The sequence below is a fragment of the Delphinapterus leucas genome, chromosome 5 (assembly GCF_059928025.1).
Source record: "Delphinapterus leucas isolate spDelLeu-1000000601 "Yukka" chromosome 5, BTC_Dleu_Yukka2, whole genome shotgun sequence".
NCBI lineage: Eukaryota > Metazoa > Chordata > Mammalia > Artiodactyla > Monodontidae > Delphinapterus > Delphinapterus leucas.
The window spans coordinates 100,122,863-100,145,402 of NC_143133.1; the positions used below are offsets into that span (position 1 = coordinate 100,122,863).

At 35.7% G+C, this 22,540-nt stretch overlaps 1 protein-coding gene across 1 annotated transcript in view; it reads right to left on the reverse strand.

Annotated features, from left to right (window-relative positions):
• MAPK10 (mitogen-activated protein kinase 10) overlaps nt 1-22,540 on the reverse strand; it is a 171,232-nt gene that overhangs the window by 48,216 nt on the left and 100,476 nt on the right. Inside the window, 1 exon segment of the mRNA XM_022561669.3 lies at nt 4,850-5,032. Coding sequence (XP_022417377.2) covers nt 4,850-5,032 — 183 coding nt within the window.

The window sequence follows — 22,540 nt, forward strand, 5'->3', positions numbered from 1 at the left end:
GAAAGAATCCACAAGACTTAGTAACCAAATTGATGTGGGAGATGTTTAGTTTATAAAATACATATTGTCTACTGTGTGCCAGGTACAGTGTGAGATGCTAAGGATATAAAAAAATTACACGGTGATAATCATTAAGTGTATTTATTTAATAACATTGCTAAAGGACACTCTAAAAATCTCTGAAAATACATAAAAATTTCAAGAAAATACAGATACAAACTGGTTTGGAAGTTTTTATGGTGAAAATATGCAGTTTATTCCAAACATATGGTAAAACTTCAAATTAAAGGAAGCAAAATCTAAATTGGTTTGCTAAATTAGGAAAAAGGCAATGTGTTTGAATCCATGAATATGTATCAACTTTTAATTATCAATTTTTTCTGATTATTAAGGAAATATGGGTTAATTATAAAAAATTTGGTAATCACATAAAACATAAAATCCAGAAAAACCCACCTTCCCCACAGGCAATCACTCTCATTATTAATGTATTCTCTTCTAGTTTTATGTGTTTTTTCATAATTTTGATTGTACTACAGTTAAAATGTAGCAATCTATGACATTAGAATCTCTGGTGTTGTTACATTTTAATAAAATACTTTTTATATATTTATTTATACTAATTATATATTTATAAAAATTGCTAGTTAAATTAGACTGGAAGATTTCTTTATTAGTCAGTTTTCTGGGGATCTCAATTCTAGAAATTTAATTTCTGTTAATTCCAAACTGATACTGTGAAGTTCACAAGAGTAATAAAAGTACAGAAATATACATTAATTTTCAACAATTAATCTTTCTCATTGTTAATAACCTTGCCATGATCTAATGGGGCTGTACTGGTTTATGTCATCTGTTCAAAGATCTCTCTGATTTGTAACTGATTTTATACCCAGACTCACACAGTCCCACAGGTTCTCCCATCAAATCCACCTATGTTTCTGGTCTTAGAAAGGGTCAGGGGGGTTGGGGTGGTCTCCTCATCAATAGGGACATGAACGACAGTAACACCAAATCATCTTACTAAGAAACAAGGATCAATACTGCTTGTAGGGAACAAAATGAGGAAGAAGAAAATGTTTTAATTCCTCATCTTTCATTTGCAAGTAAATGTCTTACACTCTTTAATAACAGTAGAATAAATTCATCCCTTTGATTCTTTGTGTAATTCTTTATAATTTGCTGATTTTATATTACAATTATAATTTAATAATTGTAAATATATAAACTAGTTTTTTTAATTAAAAAATTTTTTTTTACAATTTTTAAAGGTTACTTTCCATTTATAGTTATTACAAAATATTGGCTATATTCCCTGTGTTGTACAATACATCCTTGAGCCTATCTTACACCCAATAGTTTGTACCTCCCGCTTCCTTCCCCTATATTTCTACTGCCCCCACCCCCGCCACTGGTAACCACTAGTTTCTTCTCTATAGCTGTAAGTCTGCTTCTTTTTTGTTATATTCACTAGCTTGTTGTATTTTTTAGATTCCACTTTTAAGTGATATCATACAGTATTTGCCTTTCTCTGTCTGACTTATTTCACTTAGCATAATGTTCTCCAAGTCCATCCATGTTGCTGCAAATGGCAAAATTTCATTCTTTTTTATGGCTGAGTAGTATTCCATTTTGTGTGTGTGTGTGTGTGTGTGTGTGTGTGTGTGTATATATCACATCTTCTAGTTTATTATTTGCAAAAGTAATATAATTGTAGAGGTTCAAACTGAATTAAAAAGCCAAAAAATAAACTCAAGAAGGTTGGAATTATATCATGAAGCATGGCATTTTACTGAATAGTTTCTCTACAAGTGTTTGCATTATATCAAATAATTTAATCAAGGATTTGTGGCCTCTGTATTGTTATACTATAAGTGACTTAATAGGAAGGGATTACTTTTGCCTGACATGTCAATTAGCATCATAAAGACATACATTCTTCAAAATCTCCACCTGGGGTATTAGCACTTTTTCATTTTGCATATAGTTGACGTTGCTCTTAAAAGCAGTAGATTTATCAAGACAGTATGGTACTGGCACAAAAACAGAAATATAGATCAATGGAACAGGATAGAAAGCCCAGAGATAAACCCACGCACATATGGTCAGCTTATCTTTGATAAAGGAGGCAAGAATATACAGTGGAGAAAAGACAGCCTCTTCAATAAGTGGTGCTGGGAAAACTGGACAGCTACATGTAAAAGTATGAGATTAGATCACTCCCTAACACCATACACAAAGATAAACTCAAAATGGATTAAAGACCTAAATGTAAGACCAGAAACTATCAAACTCTTAGAGGAAAACATAGGCAGAACACTCTATGACATAAATCACAGCAAGATCCTTTTTGACCCACCTCCTAGAGAAATGGAAATAAAAACAAAAATAAGCAAATGGGACCTAATGAAACTTCAAAGATTTTGCACAGCAAAGGAAACCATAAACAAGATGAAAAGACAACCCTCAGAATGGGAGAAAATAATTGCAAATGAAGCAACTGACAAAGGATTAATCTCCAAAATTTACAAGGAGCTCATGCAGCTCAATAACAAAAAAACAACCCAATCCAAAAATGGGCAGAAGACCTAAATAGACATTTCTCCAAAGAAGATATACAGACAGCCAACAAACACATGAAAGAATGCTCAACATCATTAATCATTAGAGAAATGCAAATCAAAACTACAATGAGATATCATCTCACACTGGTCAGAATGGCCATCATCAAAAACTCTAGAACCAATAAATGCTGGAGAGGGTGTAGAGAAAAGAGAACACTCTTGCGCTGTTGGTGGGAATGTTAATTGATACAGCCACTATGGAGAACAGTATGGAGGTTCCTTAAAAAACTAAGAATAGAATTACCATACGACCCAGGCATCCCACTACTGGGCATATAACCTGAGAAAACCATAATTCAAAAAGAGTCATGTACCAAAATGTTCATTGCAGCTCTATTTCCAGTATCCAGGACATGGAAGCAACCTAACTGTCCATCAACAGATGAATGGATAAAGAAGATGTGGCACATATATACTGGAATATTACTCCAATATTCCATAATAATGGAATATTACTCAGCCATAAAAAGAAACGACATTGAGCTATTTGTAATGAGGTGGATAGACCTAGAGTCTGTCATACAGAGTGAAGTAAGTCAGAAAGAGAAAGACAAATACCATATGCTAACACATATATATGGAATTTAAGATTTAAAAAATGTCATGAAGAACCTAGGGGTAAGACAGGAATAAAGACACAGACCTACTAGAGAATGGACTTGAGGATATGGGGCAGGGGAAGGGATAGCTGTGACAAAGTGAGAGAGTGGCATGGACATATATACACTACCAAACGTAAAATAGATAGCTAGTGGTAAAATAGATAGCTAGTGGGAAGCAGCTGCATAGCACAGGGAGATCAGCTCGGTGTTCTGTGACCACCTAGAGGGGTGGGATAGGGAGAGTGGGAGGGAGGGAGATGCAAGAGGGAAGAGATATGGGGACATATGTATATGTATAACTGATTCACTTTGTTATAAAGCAGAAACTAACACACCATTGTAAAGCAATTATACGCCAATAAAGATGTTAAAAAAATGCAGTAGATTTAGTAATAATTTAGTCTGTTGTCATTCAGAGAGCCGGTAGTGGTAGTTAAAAGAAGAAACCCAACTGTGCAACAAAAGTGTCACAAACACAGAAACAATGCTGTGCATTTAAAATCCATCAGATAAAAGTTTGGAGGAAATAATAAGACCCTGGGAAGTCGTAGCACTGCATTTCAATTTCTCCATCTCATTTATGTCTATATTAGCTATAAATTAAGTCTGAAAGTTAAATCTGTAGCTAATTGTCCACTGAACATTTGGTATAAAATTTCACAAGTATGTGTCCTTTTCTGGGATAATGTATAGATCCACCTAAAATAATAATTATTTTATTATTAATAAATATTTATTAGTATTTTTATATCTAATAGTTACTGAGCACTTACTGTGAGCCAGGCACTGTTCTAAGTGCTTGACAAGTTAGTCAGCTAACCTTCCCAAGTATGAACTTTCTACTTTCATTTGTTAAAGGAGGTACAGAAAGATGAGATAACTGGCCTAAGTTCACACAGATTTTAAGGGGTAGGATTTCAGCTCCGGCAGTGGAAAAAATCAAATTTGCTTCAAAATCACATTCTCTAAAATGTCCTAAGTTAAAATAAGAATTAGAATATTATTTATATTACACTTTATATGTTACCAAGTTTATTCAGTCCTATAACCAAGCATTATAATCCCAGTTTTGTTGGTGAAGAAATTAAGATTTGTTACTAAAGTTCATAACTGCAGACATAGTAGTAGAAAAATTACTTATTAATGAAAATGTTTACACTGAATACAAAATGTGTAGGTAAAAAATCTCATTTATCACTCTAAAATGAAAAAATGGTGGTTAAGCATTCCATAAAATGCAAAGAAAACTCAAACATCTATAGCTCTAAGATTTGACAACTAAAAACTTGTGTTGAAAATATTTTCCAGGTAATAAAAAGAACTGAAACAATTATTTCAATGTATATTACATTGGTCTCTTAGAGTTAGCACTGCAAAATAATTTTAAGATTCTAAATAAGCCCCATGAAACAGTTTAACCCGCACCACTGTTACACACTTTAATACTAACCTTCTCTCTGAATATCCAGGCAATTTTAAAATCCTTGGCTTCTCCCCCTTTGTAAAGAAGATCTTTTAACAATACCTCTCTTTAAATTGAGGTATTTCAAGTTAAAGAAAGATGTTTCTATAGCTTGCCCATCACCCACATAGTGGTTCTGAAGTTGTCCCTGAAGGGCTTACCTTTGAGTTTATTGTGCTCAGAGTCCGCTGGGAAGAGGGAATCTGGAAAGAGCTTGGGGAAGGTGAGTCCTGCATACTTGGGCCGATTCTCCACATAGTTTCTTACTGTGGGTTGCAGTTTCTTCATGAATTCTGGGCATGGTGTTCCTAGTTGCTCAATTACCTTGTTCCACTGGTCAATATCTGAGAATTGAATAGTTAAGGGCAAAAACAAGTGTAGGCCACTAGCGCTTGCCTTTCACTAGTTGGGAGACTAACTGCTTCTCAGAATCCCGAGCAGTCATCAACACAAATGGAGTTTTAATAAACAACAAAGGACAGAAATATAAAATCAGATTGTCAGGCAGTGAATCCTCTTGGAATTTTAAATTCACTTTTGGAACATATACACTTTTGGGGAATTAGCATTACTTAAAATAGGATATCATGAAATAGTCTTTGGGTTGTAAAGATGAAAAGATATTTAAATAACACAAGAAGAATTTCTCCTCTTGAGCTAAACTTCTGTATAACCATGTGATTTGGAAGACAAAAAAATATAAAGACATATAATAATATTATCATGAAATTACTTCCATCATTTATTTTCTAAAAATGACAAATACACAAATATTTTATAAGATTTGTTTATATTTTTCTTAAATTCTTTTTAAGGTTTTTTTCTTCTGTTCTCTATCAAATGGGAAATTTCATTATCTGTTAATGTTTTCCACTCATATGCATTACAAATAGGGTCAATCTAATTTTTGATAGTAACTCACTAATTCTTTACCAAAGACTTAAAAAAAAAAATTCTCTTTATCAAAGTAGTTGCAGTTTCATACCTATTTACTTACTTCTGATAATAGTGCCCTGTATCCCTGAATATTGGGGATATGAGGGTAAACATAGGATGTTCAATTTAAAACAGATTTCAACCAAGTGCATGTGTTTCAAAAGTATGTTAAGCATAGGGAATTCTACAAGAAAAATAAATATTACCTCTCTATGAAAGTTAATACTTTACAAAACTGGGGGGGGGGTCTCTCACAGACATACCCACTGATTGAGATTTTCTTTATCATCTATCATTGATATTTGATATGCCAGAGCCTTGAGAATGATAAATACCTGTGAAAACTCTGAAGAGCCAACTGGAAGAAGTTGATTTCTAACAGATTTCCTTGCCACGTGTCAATGAATGATGGAGGCCTTAGAAATTCTTAAATCCAGTACCACAGGCAGTATACTCTCCTATGTTGTTTATTCTACTACTCTACCTTTAGTGTAAAGTTAATTAATTCATTTCTGCTAATGTAATTTGTGACAGTTCAGGTAACTTTACCATAATATTACTTAATTGAGATTCATAAAATCTTTACCCCAGCTATTCCATAGGGTTGGACTAAAAAAGATGGGCAGTCCTGACAGAAGACAAAATTAACTATATTCAGCCAAAATAAATATATAATGCAAACAATGTAGATAGGTGATTGAACAAAGATAAAATCAAGCTAATTTGCAAATTCTCTTCTATTTCCCTTATAATCTAGCTGAATAAAGTTTAAATTATTACATAGCCTCTCAAGTATGGGGATGAAAAAAATACATGATTGTGTAATATCAAGAAATGGAGTAAAAGTGGGAAAAACTGAAGAATATTCCTTTACAAAATGATAGGAATAATTTAAAAAGAACACATTTCAATAAAAATTAATCTAAATTACCATGTGCCTGAGAAAGTGAAAATCATTAGAAATAAACTTAAAAAATTTCAAAAGATTAGAGTTAAAAGTTACTCTTAGACAAAAACTTATGTTAGTACTATGGATATAGGTAAGCTAGAATGACTTAGATATATTTAAATAGAAAACATTAATACAGTTAAATAAATCTCAGTGCTTACATTGTAAATTATGAAAAGAGATCTATTCTTTAATACAGTTAAGTTATCACGTCCTAACAAGCCATCATTTAATCATCGGTCAAGCTTCTTTAGGATTCTGAAGATTTGATGTCAAACTAAAAATAAGGGCAAAGAAGCTGTCAGATTTTCTGTAAAGGAGTCTTTTAACAAAGGTGGCAAAATACTCCCAACACACTACTATAGTGACATTTAACTAGCAGTATACAGTTATTTAGTTAAAAAGTGATTGCTTTTAAAGTAACATTCCCAAAACAATTACATGTTATTTTTACAGTAAAGTTTAAGAAGACTCAAATATTTTGGAATTAATTAAACAAGGACTATTAAAATATTTCTTATTACAAGTTATAATTAAAATCTATAGAAGCACTCAGCACATTTTCCTACCTTAAATTGCTTTTTAGATTAAACACTATTGTGGTCCTTGATGTAATGGTTTACGAAAAAGAAGGGAGGGGAGAATCTTTATTACTGACAATGAAATAATTGAATGTTCTAACTGCAAATATGTGGTATAGTCATCTTTAAAATTGTGTGCCTCTATTTTAACCAATCCATTTCAGGTTCTTTCTTCACAAAAACATGACTAGTATATTTAAGTAGTAAGTATTTGTTTTCCAGATGTTCACAGGATTGCAAACAACTTCGTCCACTATCCTTAGTTAACCACACTGATTTTTCTTTATAATCATAATTAACCAAATATAAGCCATGACTGGAAGTAATGTCTCCTGGCTCCAAATCCAGTCCTTGTTCCAAGGATTCCAGTAAGAAAAAGAGCAAGTTTGGAACTGATGTGTTAAAAATTGCTTTAATTTGGCCATAAAATTGATGGTATGTTTGTCACAGGCAATTCCTCTTAAAAAGTGCCTCTGAAACTGCTTACCTAGTCTATTAGGTCAACATATCCACATAAAACAATTAATTTTATTAATATTTAAATAGAAAATAAGGTGATGCATTTTTCAAAGAAATTTTTTAATCATCAGATTTCCACAATGATTTTATTTTTAAAAATACATAAAATATTAACTAGTTTTTTATGATTATGTGCTAATGTTAGCATAGTAAATTTTTTTTAAAAGAATGGCCAAAATTATTTTTGCAAAAGGATTTATTTGTTTTAGAACACTAATAAGTCATCATTTTTCTATTATATGGGTAAGGATGTGATTCCTTACAGATTCCAGCCTGTGTAGTTATCAAAAAAGCAATAAATATATTTTTTAATATACTTTAATATATTTTTAAATATTTTGATCTACTAGTTCAGAAATTATCATACAACTTAATTATCAAAGGTACTTAATAAAAATTTTAAAATGTCATTTAATAGGAATCACTTGACAATATCCTCTAGTTCTAAATTCACTACATAAAAAATAGTCATATTACAAAAAGTTTGATTTTATAGAGTATAATGATAAGATAATGTGCAAATATTGACCACTACTAATGTCTTCAATAAATAGTATTGTAATAGAAGAATGAGGCAAAATAAGTATGGATTGTAAAAATGATTATCTGAAATCCTAAGATTAAAAATTATTCCAGGGCTTCCCTGGTGGTGCAGTGGTTGGGAGTCTGCCTGCCAGTGCAAGGGACATGGGTTTGAGCGCTTGTCCGGGAAGATCCCACATGCCGCGGAGAAACTGAACCCGTGTGCCGCAGCTGCTGAGCCTGTGCTCTGGAGCTCGCCAGCCGCAGCTGCTGAGCCTGCATGTCACAACTACTGGGGCCCGTGCTCCGCAATGGGAGAGGTCACCTCAGTGGAGGCCCACACACTGCAGTGGGGAGTGGGCCCTGCTCACCGCAGCCAGAGAAGGGCCCGTGCGCAGCAACGAAGACCCAACGCAGCCAAAAGTAAAATAAATTAAAAAATAAATAAAATTTAATAAAAATTATTCCAGCTAATTCTTGTCAGTTAGCCAAGAATTTACATTTAATGTCCTCATTTTAGGTTAACTTCCTTGGTTGAGGAAATTTCTAAAATATGTAACAAACTGCCTTGAACCTAATGTATGAAATTACTCATACATTATTTTCTTATTATTTTCTAGGTATTTGGGGTCATAATTTACACTATGCACATTTAAACTTTCAGAAGCTACTAAGTGGAATCATAAAGCGTTGTTTAATGACCTCATTCTACTATGCCCTTTGAATTACTGTATCTTCTTTTCATGTTTTTTTCTTCATTGATTACTTTTTGCTATGATGAATATGGTTTCCAGAGTTGACACCATCAAGAATTCAGACTTGCTTTCTACTCTGCCCTAAGCCTTATATTCAATATTCTATGCAAAAATTTTCTGACATCTATTTGCAACTTAAAGAATATCAGTGTTTGTTCCCAAATTCTTAACTATGTTTTTAAAAATAATATTGTTTAAGAGCACTGTCTGTATAGAAAAGTTCCAGGAGAGGCTACTTAATCTTGCAAGCCAACTTGCTGCCTGGTTGGCACTGCATTGTGTATTACTGTGTGGCTTTATGTTAGCCTTGTATTCATGTCTGCAATAAGGAAGTGGAGGTATGCATGTCATGTGTTAGGCATCATGATATAAAATTGTTGTTCCCAAACTGAATATTCATAACATAGGGAACTTATAAAAATACAGATCACTCCCCTCTACTCACTGATCTACAAGATTCTGAGTGCATATGCCTGAGATGATATCATTAAGAAACACCAATAGTAATTGCAATCCAGATGACCCCTGGACTCTATTTGAGAAATACGAACAATCTCTTGTGAATTACTAAGCCCAGATTTAAGAATAAAGTACTAACCTGTTTCAGTTTTATGACACAAATTAGAATAGGGTCAATTTCACCAAAAGATTATTCCATACCTATTTGCTATGGAAAACTTAGGGGTTGTCAACTTGGAAATATTTCAGGGAAAGAAAAATCCTAATATATGTTCCTTTTCCCCATGTCACTTTCCTGAAAAGACCATGGGAAATTATGACAAGTAGGCTCCATGCAGAGAAAGAGGGGTTCTACCCATCCACATCTAGGGAAAGATCAAAATTATATGTTGCTATCATAGATGTATATGGGGTGATATAATATCATATTATATGGGGTGCTACTCATGTGAAGTATAAAAGCTATTCAATATAAAGTTCAAAATATTTGCCAATTTATTTTCCAGTAATTACTCCATATTGCTCTATAATAAACTTTGTTCTCAAAAGAACTCTCAGTTCCAAGACATTGTAAAAATCAGGATAGAGATATATATATATTCATAAGATATAGGTCTGGATTCAGATTTTCATGGTTATGTCTTGAGTTGTTTTGTTACTTTAAAAATATTTTTACTCTTTTTTATTTGAAAATGTCATTTTCCTCTCAAAAGTCCCCCTCAAATTCTAGTAATATGAAATATGAATAAGTGACTTAATGCACAATTGTAACTAACGTCTGTTTTCATTATAAATGAGCACAGGAAGAGGAAATATTACAAGCCAAAACACACTGAAAAACTCAAAGCTGACAATTTGAGTTAAAGGCTATTTGTTCACTGGCAGCAGATTGCTCATGGAATACTGTGGGACATGAGATATCCAAAGGCTGATATTTGAAGCATGATGTACATGCATCTCAGTATAAACTATTTCATCTTATAAATCTATTTAATATTGTAATCTATATTTACTTAAAAGCAAAAAATGGAGAGATATTTCACATATAAGCAAATCTAATATACATTAATACAAGTCACAATGTAGAATTTTCATTAAGCTATTGAAGGTTAATCTTTGGGGCCACTCATTTGTACAGGTCCCTTGCAAAACTCTGTGCCTAGTTTTGTATTTGTAATATTAATATTTTTTTACATAAAACCCGCCTCCAATTGCATGATATTCTGGCCTCACAAAAGCCAGATCTGACTCTACCTGTATTTTGAAACTGGAAGAGGTCTTGGAGATCATTTAAATTGACCTCTGTATTATGTAGATGAAAAATATCAAGGTCTTTTAAAATTGGTAATTAAAATGACTTTAAACAAAGGAGCTCATACAAACAGCTCCAAACACTAAAAGAATTACAGAATGCTATTTAACGGGAGTTTTGGTGACTCTGTACTCTGCTCTGTGAGACCCTCCCTGAAAGATTACATCCATTTCTGGGTATAACACTATATAAGAAAAAGGTTAAGAAGGGACAATGAAGTTTATAAGGTAAAAAGAAAATGCTATATGAGGCATACTTGATAAAACTTTTTATGTTTCAACTCAAAAAGGAAGGAGACAACCCCCCCCCACCCTAGCACTTTGATCCCTCTTATCCTTTAGCTGTTATCACCTTCTAATATATTGTGCCTTCTATTTTAAATTTCATGATGACAAGGATTTTCATCAGTTTGTTTACTTACATATCTGTAGATATAAGCACATAGTAAGTGCTCAAAAATATTTGCTGAATAATTGAATGTCTACTTTATGTCCAATTACAGTTTTTTCATGGAGATAATGTGAAGAATAGTGGAGAGAAGGTATTCAAAGCAACAAAAGCTGAGAAATTCCAGGAACTGGAGATAGGCTGGAATTCAGACAACACAGTGAATCCCAAGAGATAAATAAAAAGAAATCCAAACCTAGTCACATAGGAGAGAAACAGCAGATAACCAAAGACCAAGAAAAAGGACAGATTATGTCCAAAGATGACTATCACACTGACAGCTAATTATTCACCAGTAATATTGAAAACAAAAAGCCAGTGGAATAACACTTTTAAAATGTTGGAAGAAATAGCTGTCAATCTAAAATTCTATATCCAAAGCTCTCATTCAAGTAAGGGAACACCAATCAAAAAACAGAGTTTTATTGTCAAAGACTCCCATTAAAGGATGTACTTCAGAAGGAAAGAAAATAATCTCAAAGTAAAGGGCCAAATTGCAAGAAATAGTGATAAACCAAGAAAATGATAATCAGAAGGATGAATCTAAACAAACTCTAACTGTATGCAATCCAATGATAATATTGTCAATTTATGAGGCTAAAAGAAGAGAATTAAAATACTGGGCATAGAGAGCATATGTAAATTGGTATAGTAATGATCTAAATTATGAACATATGCTAAGATTCTTGTGTGTTCAGCAGAAGGATAAAAATTGTCTGAATTAAAACAGGAATTCTCCACAAATTGAAATACAGATTCAATACAATTCCAATATAAATACCAATAGGGATCATTTTACAGAAGTTAGCAAGCCAATCTAAAATATTTGAGGAAGAGCAACAGTTCATTAAACACTAAGCTACTTCTGAAGATGACAAAGAAGTCAGATATTTACCCTACCTGATATGTGTATAGTGTACATCTGTATTCATTAAGAAAGGGTAGGAGGAGCTTCAACATGGCGGAAGAGTAAGACGCGGAGGTCACCTTCCTCTCCACAAATGCATCAGAAATACATCTACATGTGGAACAGCTCCTACAGAACACCTACTGAACTCTGGCAGAAGACCTCATACTTCCCCAAAGGCAAGAAACTCCCCACGTACCTGGGTAGGGCAAAAGAAAAAAGAATAAACAGAGACAAAAGAATAGGGACGGGACCCACACCAGTGGGAGCGAGCTGTGAAGGAGGAAAGGTTTCCACACGCTAGAAGCCCCTTCACGGGTGGAGACTGCGGGTGGAGTACGGGGAAAGCTGCGGAGCCACGGAGGAGAGCGCAGCAACAGGGGTGCAGAAGGCAACGTGGAGAGATTCCCGCAGAGGATCAGTGCCGACCAGCACTCACCAGCCCGAGAGGCTTGTCTGCTCACCTGCCAGGGCGGGCGGGGGCTGGGAGCTGAGGCTCGGGCTTCGGAGGTCGGATCCCAGGGAAAGGACAGGGGTTGGTGGCGTGAACACAGCCTGAAGGGGGCAAGTGCGCCACAGCTAGCTGGGAGGGAGTCTGGGAAAAGGTCTGGAACTGCCAAAGAGGCAAGAGACTTTTTATTGCCTCTTTGTTTCTTGGTGCACGAAGAGAAGGGATTAAGAGCACTGCTTAAAGGAGCTCCAGAGATGGGCGTGAGCCGCGGCTATCAGCGCGGACCCCAGAGATGGGCATGAGACGCTAAGGCTGCTGCTGCCACCACCAAGAAGCCTGTGTGCAAGCACACGTCACCATCCACACCTCCTCTCCCAGGAGCCCATGCAGCCTGCCACTGCCAGGGTCCTGTGATCCAGGGACAACTTCCCCGGAGAACACACGGTGCACCTCAGGCTGGTGAAATGTCACCCCAGACTCTGCCACTGCAGGCTCGCCCCGCATCCGTACCCCTCCCTCCCACTGGGCCTGAGTGAGCCAGAGCCCCCAATTCAGCTGCTCCTTTAACCCCGTCCTGTCTGAGCAAAGAACAGACACCCTCAGACGACCTACATGCAGAGGCGGGGCCAAATCCAAAGCTGAACCCCAGGAGCTGTGTGAACAAAGAAGAGAAAGGGAAATTTCTCCCAGCAGCCTCAGGAGCAGCGGATTAAATATCCACAATCAACTTGATGTACCCTGTATGTGTGGAATATCTGAAGAGAAAACGAATCATCCCAAATTGAGGAGGTGGACTTTGGGAGCAATGATATATATTTTTTTTCCCCTTTTTCTCTTTTTGTGAGTGTGTATGTGTATGCTTCTCTGTGTGATTTTCTCTGTATAGCTTTGCTTTTACCATTTGTCCTAGGGTTCTGTCATCAGTGTTTTGTTTTTTTTTTAGTATAATTTTTAGCACTTGTTATCATGGGTGGATTTGTTTTTTGGTTTGGTTGCTCTCTTCTTACTTTCTTTCTTCTTTTTTTTTTTTAACTACTTAAAAATTATTTTTTAAATAATTCTCTTTTATTTTAATAAATATTTTATTTTATCTTCATCTTTCCTTCTTTCTTCTTTTTCTCCCTTTTATTCTGAGCCGCATGGATGACAGGCTCTTGGTGCACCAGCCAGGTGTCAGGGCTGTGCCTCTGAGGTGGGAGAGCCAAGTTCAGGACACTGGTCCACAAGAGACGTCCCAGCTCCACGTAATATCAAACAGCAAAAATCTCCCAGAGATCTCCATCTCAATGCAAAGACCCAGCTCCACTCAACGACCAGCAAGCTACAGTGCAGGACAGCCTATGCCAAATAACTAGCAAGACAGGAACACAGCCCCATCCATTAGCACAGAGGTTGCCTAAAATCATATGAAGGCCACAGACCCCCCAAAACACACCACCAGACGTGTACCTGCCCACCAGAGAGACAAGATCCAGCCTCATCCATCAGAAAACAGGCACTAGCTGCCTCCAACAGAAAGCCTACACAACACACTGAACCAACCTTAGCCACTGGGAACAGACACCAAAAACAACAGGAACTACGAACGTGCAACCTGCAAAAAGGAGACCCCAAACACAGTAAGTTAAGCAAAATGAGAAGACAAAAAAACACACAGCAGATGAAGGAGCAAGGCAAAAACAGACCAGACCTAACAAAGGAAGAGGAAATAGGCAGTCTACCTGAAAAAGAATTCAGAGTAATAATACTAAAGATATCCAAAATCTTGGAAATAGAATGGAAAAAATACAAGAAACATTTAACAAGGACCTAGAAGAACTAAAGAGCAAACAAGAAGTGATGAACAACACAATAATTGAAATTAAAAATTCTCTGGAAGGAATCAATAACAGAAGAACGGATAAGTGACCTGGAAGATAAAATAGTGGAAATAACTATTGCAGAGCAGAATAAAGAAAAAAGAATGAAAAGAATTGAGGACAGTCTTAGAGATCTCTGGGACAACATTAAATGCACCAACATTCGAATTATAGGGGTCCCAGAAGAAGAAGAGAAAAAGAAAGGGACTGAGAAAATATTTGAAGAGATTATAGTTGAAAACTTCCCTACTATGGGAAAGTTAATCAAGACCAGGAAGCACAGAGAGTCCCATACAGGTTAAATCCAAGTAGAAACATGCCAAGACACATATTAATCAAACTATCAAAACTTAAATACAAAGAACACATATTAAAAGCAGCAAGGTAAAAACAACAAATAACACACAAGGGAATCCCCATAAGGTTAACAGCTGATCTTTCAGCAGAAACTCTGCAAGCCAGAAAGGAGTGGCAGGACATATTTAAAGTGATGGAGGAGAAAAACCTACAAACAAGATTACTCTACCCAGCAAGGATCTCATTCAGGTTTGATGGAGAAATTAAAACCTTTAAAGACAAGCAAAAGCTGAGAGAATTCAGCACCACCAAACCAGCTTTACAACAAATGCTAAAGGAACTTCTCTAGGCAGGAAACACAAGAGAAGGAAAAGAACTACAATAACAAACCCAAAACAATTAAGAAAATGGTAATAGGAACATACATATTGATAATTACCTTAAATGTAAATGGATTAAATGTTCCTACCAAAAGACATAGACTGGCTAAATGGATATAAAAACAAGACCTGTATATATGCTGTCTACAAGAGACCCACTTCAGATCTAGGGGCACATACAGACTGAAAGTGAGGGGGTGGAAACAGATATTCTATGCAAATGGAAATCAAAAGAAAGCTGGCGTAGCAATTCTCATATGAGACAAAATAGACTTTAAAACAAAGATTATTACAAGAGACAAAGAAGGACACTACATAATGAACAAGGCATCAATCCAAGAAGAAGATAGAACAATTGTAAATATTTATACACCCAACAGAGGAGCACCTCAATACATATGGCAAATACTAACAGCCATAAAAGGGGAAATAGACAGTAACACAATAATAGTAGGGGACATTAACACCCCACTTTCAACAATGGACAGGTCATCCAAAATGAAAATAAATAAGGAAACACAAACTTTAAATGATACATTAAACAAAAAGGACTTAATTGATATTTATAGGACATTCTATCCAAAAACAACAGAATACATATTCTTCTCAAGGAACATTCTCCAGGATAGATCATATCTATCATAAATAAAGCCTTGGCAAATTTAAGAAAATTGAATTCATATCAATTATCTTTTTTGACCACTGTGCTATGAGACTAGATATCAATTACAGGAAAATATCTGTAAAAAATTACAAACACATGGAGGCTAAACAATACACTACTTTATAACCAAGAGATCACTGAAGAAATCAAAAGGAAATCAAAAAATACCAAGAAAAAAAGGACAATGAAAACACGATGACCCAAAACCTGTGGGACGCAGCTAAAGCAGTTCTAAGGGGGAAGTTTATAGCAATATAATCCTACCTTAAGAAACAAGAAACATCTCAAATATACAATGTAAGCTTACACCTAAAGCAATTAGAGAAAGAAGAACAAAAAAACCCCAAAGTTAGCAGAAGGAAAGAAAGCATAAAGATCAGATCGGAAATAAAGGAAAAGGAAATGGAGGAAACGATAGCAAAGATCAATAAAACTAAAAGCTTGTCCTTTGAGAAAATAAACAAAATTGATAAACCATTAGCCAGACTCATCAAGAAGAAATGGGAGAAGAATCAAATCAATAGAATTAGAAATGAAAAAGGAGAAGTAACAACTGACACTGCAGAAATACAAAGGATCATGAGAGATTCCTACAAGAACTCTTTGCCAATAAAATGGACAACCTGGACGAAATGGACAAATTCTTAGAAAAGCACAACGTTCTGAGACTGAACCAGGAAGAAAAAGAAAATCTGAACAGACCAATCACAAGCACTGAAATTGAAACTGTGATTAAAAATCTTCCAACAAAAGGAAATGATAGCAGAGATAAATAAAACTAAAAGCTGGTTCTTTGAGAAGATAAACAAAATTGATAAACCATTAGCCAGACTCATCAAGAAAAAAAGGGAGAAGACACAAATCAATAGAATTAGAAATGAAAAAGGAGAAGTAATAACTGACACCGCAGAAATACAAAAGATCATGAGAAATTACTACAAGCAACTCCATGCCAAAAAAAATGGATAACCTGGAAGAACTGGACAAATTCTTAGAAATGCACAACCTGCCAAGACTGAATCAGGAAGAAATAGAGTATATGAACAGACAAATCACAAGCACTGAAATTGCAACTGTGATTAAAATTCTTCCAACAAACAAAAGCCCAGGACCAGATGATTTCACATGCGAATTCTATCAAACATTTAGAGAAGAGCTAACACCTATCCTTCTCAAACTCATCCAAAATATAGCAGAGGGAGGAACACTCCCAAACTCATTCTACGAGGCCACCATCGCCTTGATACGAAAACCAGACAAGGATGTCACAAAGAAAGATAACGATAGGCCAATATCACTGATGAACATAGATGCAAAAATCCTCAACAAAATACTAGCAAACAGAATCCAACAGCACATTAAAATGATCACACACCACGATCAAGTGGGGTTTATTCCAGGAATGCAAGGATTCTTCAATATATGCAAGTCAATCAATGTGATAAACCATATTAACAAATTGAAGGAGAAAAACCATATGATCATCTCAATAGATGCAGAGAAAGCTTTCGACAAAATTCAACACCCATTTATGATAAAAAGCCTCCAGAAAGTAGGCATAGAGGGAATTTTCCTCAACATAATAAAGACCATATATGACAAACCCACAGTCAACATCGTCCTCAATGGTGAAAAATTGAAAGCATTTCCACTAAGATCAGGAACAAGACAAGGTTGCCCACTCTCACCATTCTTATTCAACATATTTTTGGAAGTTTTAGCCACAGCAATCAGAGAAGAAAAGGAGATAAAAGGAATCCAAATCGGAAAAGAAGAAGTAAAGCTGTCACTGTTTGCAGATGACATGATACTATACATAAAGAATCCTAAAGATGCTACCAGAAAACTACTAGAGCTAATCAATGAATTTGGTGAAGTAGCAGGATACAAAATTAATGCACAGAAATCTCTGGCATTCCTATACACTAATGATGAAAAATCTGAAAGTGAATTCAAGAAAACACTTCCATTCACCACTGCAACATAAAGAATAAAATAGCTAGGAATAAACCTACCTAAGGAGACAAAAGACCTGTATGCAGAAAACTAGAAGACACTGATGAAATTAAAGATGATACAAATAGATGGAGAGATATACCGTGTTTTTGGATTAGAAGAATCAACATTGTGAAAATGATTCTACTGCCCAAAGCATTCTACAGATTCAATGCAATCCCTATCAAACTACCACTGGCATTTTTCACAGAACTAGAACAAAAAATTTCACAATTTGTATGGAAACACAAAAGATCCCGAAGAGCCAAAGCAATCTTGAGAACAAAAAATGGAGCTGGAGGAATCAGGCTCCCTGACTTCAGACTATACTACAAAGCTACAGTAATCAAGACAGTATGGTACTGGCACAAAAACAGAAAGATAGATCAATGGAACAAGATAGAAAGCCCAGAGATAAACCCACGCACATATGGTCACCTTATCTTTGATAAAGGAGGCAGGAATGTACAGTGGAGAAAGGACAGCCTCTTCAATAAGTGGTGCTGGGAAAACTGGACAGGTACATGTAAAAGTGTGAGATTAGATCACTCCCTAACACCATACACAATAATAAGTTCAAAATGGATTAAAGACCTAAATGTAAGGCCAGAAACTATCAAACTCTTAGAGGAAAACATAGGCAGAACTCTCTATGACATAAATCACAGCAAGATCCTTTTGGACCCACCTCCTAGAAAAATGGAAATAAAAACAGAATAAACAAATGGGACCTAAGAAACTTCAAAGCTTTTGCACAGCAAAGGAAACCATAAACAAGATTGAAAGACAACCTTCAGAGTGGGAGAAAATATTTGCAAATGCAGCAACTGACAAAGGATTAATCTCCAAAATTTACAAGCAGCTCATGTGCTCAATACAAAAAAACAAACAACCCAATCCAAAAATGGGCAGAACACCTAAATAGACATTTCTCCAAAAAAGATATACAGAGTTCCAACAGACACCTGAAATAATGCTCAACATCATTAGAGAAATGCAAATCAAAATTATAATGAGGTATCATCTCACACCAGTCAGAATGGCCATCATCAAAAAATCTAGAAACAATAAATGCTGGAGAGGGTGTGGAGAAAAGGGAACACTCTTGCACTGCTGGTGGGAATGTGAATTGGTACAGCCACTATGGGGAACAGTATGAAGGTTCCTTAAAAAACTACAAATAGAACTACCATATGACCCAGCAATCCCACTACTGGGCATATACCCGGAGAAAAACATAATTCTAAAAGGGTCATGTACCAAAATGTTCATTGCAGCTTTATTTACAATAGCCAGGAGATGGAAATAACCTAAGGGTCCATCATCGGATGAATGGATAAAGAAGATGTGACACATATATACAATGGAATATTACACAGCCATAAAAAGAAACAAAATTGAGCTATTTGTAATGAGGTGGTTGGACCTAGAATCTGTCATACAGAGTGAAGTAAGTCAGAAAGAGAAAAACAAATACCGTATGCAAACACATATATATGGAATTTAAGAAAAAAAAATGTTATGAAGAACATAGGGGTAAGACAGGAATAAAGACACAGACCTACTAGAGAATGGACTTGAGGATATGGGGAGGGGTAAGGGTAAGCTGTGACAAAGTGAGAGAGTGGCATGGACATATATGCACTACCAAATGTAAAATAGATAGCTAGCGGGAAGCAGCCACATAGCACAGGGAAATCGGGTCAGTGCTTTGTGACTACCTAGAGGGGTGGGATAGGGAGGGTGGGAGGGAGGGAGATGCAAGAGGAAAGAAATATGGGAACATATGTATATGTATAATTGATTCACTTTGTTATAAAGCAGAAACTAACACACCATTGTAAAGCAATTATACTCCAATAAAGATGCAAAAAAAAAAAAAATCTTCCAACAAACAAAGCCCAGGACCAGATGGGTTCACAGGCAAATTCTATCAAACATTCAGAGAAGAGCTAACACCTATCCTTCTCAAACTCTTCCAAAATATAGCAGAGGGAGGAACACTCCCAAACTCATTCTATGTGACCACCATCACCCTGATATGAAAACCAGACAAAGATGCCACAAAAAAGAAATCTACAGGCCAATATCACTGATGAACATAGATGCAAAAATCCGCAGTAAAATACTAGCAAACAGAATCCAACAGCACATTAAAAGGATCATACACCATGATCAAGTGTTATTTAACCCGGGAATGCAAGGATTCTTCAATATACGCAAATCAATCAATGTGATAAACCATATTAACAAATTGAAGGAGAAAAACCATATGATCGACTCAGTAGATGCAGAGAAAGCTTTCAACAAAATTCAACACGGATTTATGATAAAAAACCACCAGAAAGTAGGCATAGAGGGATCTTTCCTGAACATAATAAAGGCCACATATAACAAACCCACAGCCAACATCATCCTCAGTGGCAAAAAACTGAAACCATTTCCATGAAGATCAGGAACAAGACAAGGTTGCCCACTCTCACCACTATTATTCAACATAGATTTGGGAGTTTTAGCCACAGCAATCAGAGAAGAAGAAGAAATAAAATGAATCCAAATCGGAAAAGAAGAAGTAAAGCTGTCACTCTTTGCAGATAACATGATACTCTACATAGAGAATTCTAAAGATGCTACCAGAAAACTACTAGAGCTAATCAATGAATTTGGTAAAGTAGCAGGATACAAAATTAATGCACAGAAATGTCTTGCATCCCTATACACTAACAATGAAAAATCTGAAAGAGATTTAAGAAAACACTCCAACTTACCACTGCAACTAAAGGATTAAAATCTCTAGGAATAAACCTACCTAAGGAGACAAAAGACCTGTATGCAGAAAATTATAAGACACTGATGAACGAAATTAAAGATGATACAAACAGATGGAGAGATATACCATGTTCTTGGATTGGAAGAATCAACATTGTGAAAATGACTGTACTACCCACAGCAATCTACAGGTTCAATGCAATCCCTATCAAACTACCACTGGCAGTTTTCATAGAACTAGAACAAAAATTTCACAATTTGTACGGAAACACAAAAATCCCCGAATAGTCAAAGCAATCTTGAGATAGAAAAATGGAGTGGGAGGAATCAGGCTCCCTGACTTCAGGCTATACTACAAAGCTACAGTAATCAAGACAGTATGGTACTGGCACAAAAACAGAAATATAGATCAATGGAACAGGATAGAAAGCCCAGAGAGAAACCCATGCACTCATGGTCACCTTATCTTTGATAAAGGAGGCAAGAATATGCAGTGGAGAAAGGACAGCCTCTTCAATAAATGGTGCTGGGAAAACTGGACAGCTACATGTAAAAGAATGAAAGTAGAACACTCCCTAACTCCATAGACAAAAATAAACTCAATATAGATTAAAGACCTAAATGTAAGGCCAGACACTATCAAACTCTTAGATGAAAACATCGGTAGAACACTCTATGAAATAAATCACAGCAAGATACTTTTTGACCCACCTCCTAGAGAAATGGAAATAAAAACAAAAATAAGCAAATGGGACCTAATGAAACTTCAAAGCTTTTGCACAGCAAAGGAAACCATAAACAAGATGAAAAGACAACCCTCAGAATGGGAGAAAATATTTGCAAATGAAGCAACTGACAAAGGATTAATCTCCAAAATTTACAAGCAGTTCATGAAGCTCAATATCAAAAAACAAACAACCCAATCCAAAAATGGGCAGAAGACCTAAATAGACATTTCTCCAAAGAGGATATACAGATTGCTAACAAACACATGAAAGAATACTCAACATCATTAATCATTAGAGAAATGCAAATCAAAACTACAATGAGATATCATCTCACACCAGTCAGAATGGCCATCGTCAAAGTATCCACAAACAATAAATGCTGGAGAGGGTGTGGAGAAAAGGGAACCCTCTTGCACTGTTGGTGGGAATGTAAATTGTTATAGCCACTATGGAGAACAGTATGGAGGTTCCTTAAAAAACTAAAAATAGAACTACCATACGACCCAGCAATCCCACTAGTGGGCATATACCCTGAGAAAACCATAATTCAAAAATAGTCATGTACCAAAATGTTCATTGCAGCTCTATTTCCAGTATCCAGGACATGGAAGCAACATAAGTGTCCATCAGGAGATGAATGGATAAAGATGTGGCCCATATATACAATGGAATATTACTCAGCCATAAAAAGAAACGAAATTGAGTTATTTGTAGTGAGGTGGATGGACCTGGAGACTGTCATACAGAGTGAAGTAAGTCAGAAAGAGAAAAATAAGTACCGTAGGCTAACACACGTATATGGAATCTAAAAAAAATGGTCATGAAGAACCTAGGGGCAAGACTGGAATAAAGACACAGACCTACTAGAGAATGGACTTGAGGATACGGGTAGGAGGAAGGTTAAGCTGGGACAAAGTGAGAGAGTGGCATGGACATATCTACACTACCAAATGTAAAATAGAAAGCTAGTGGGAAGCAGCCGCATAGCACAGGGAGATCAGCTCGGTGCCTTGTGATCACCTAGAGGGTTGGGATAAGGAGGGGGGGAGGGAGGGAGATGCAATAGGGAAGAGTTATGGGGACATATGTATATGTATAACTGATTCACTTTGTTATAAAGCAGAAACTAACACACTGCTGTAAAGCAATTATACTCCAATAAAGACGTTAAAAAAGAAAAAAGGAAGGGTAGTAGTGGTATAGAGATAGACAAACAAGCCAATGGAACAGAATATAGAGCCCAGAATCTAATATCCCTTCCCCCAAAATGTGAAAACTTATAGGTCAATGAAGAAATAATAAGTTAGTCGGTAAATGGAACT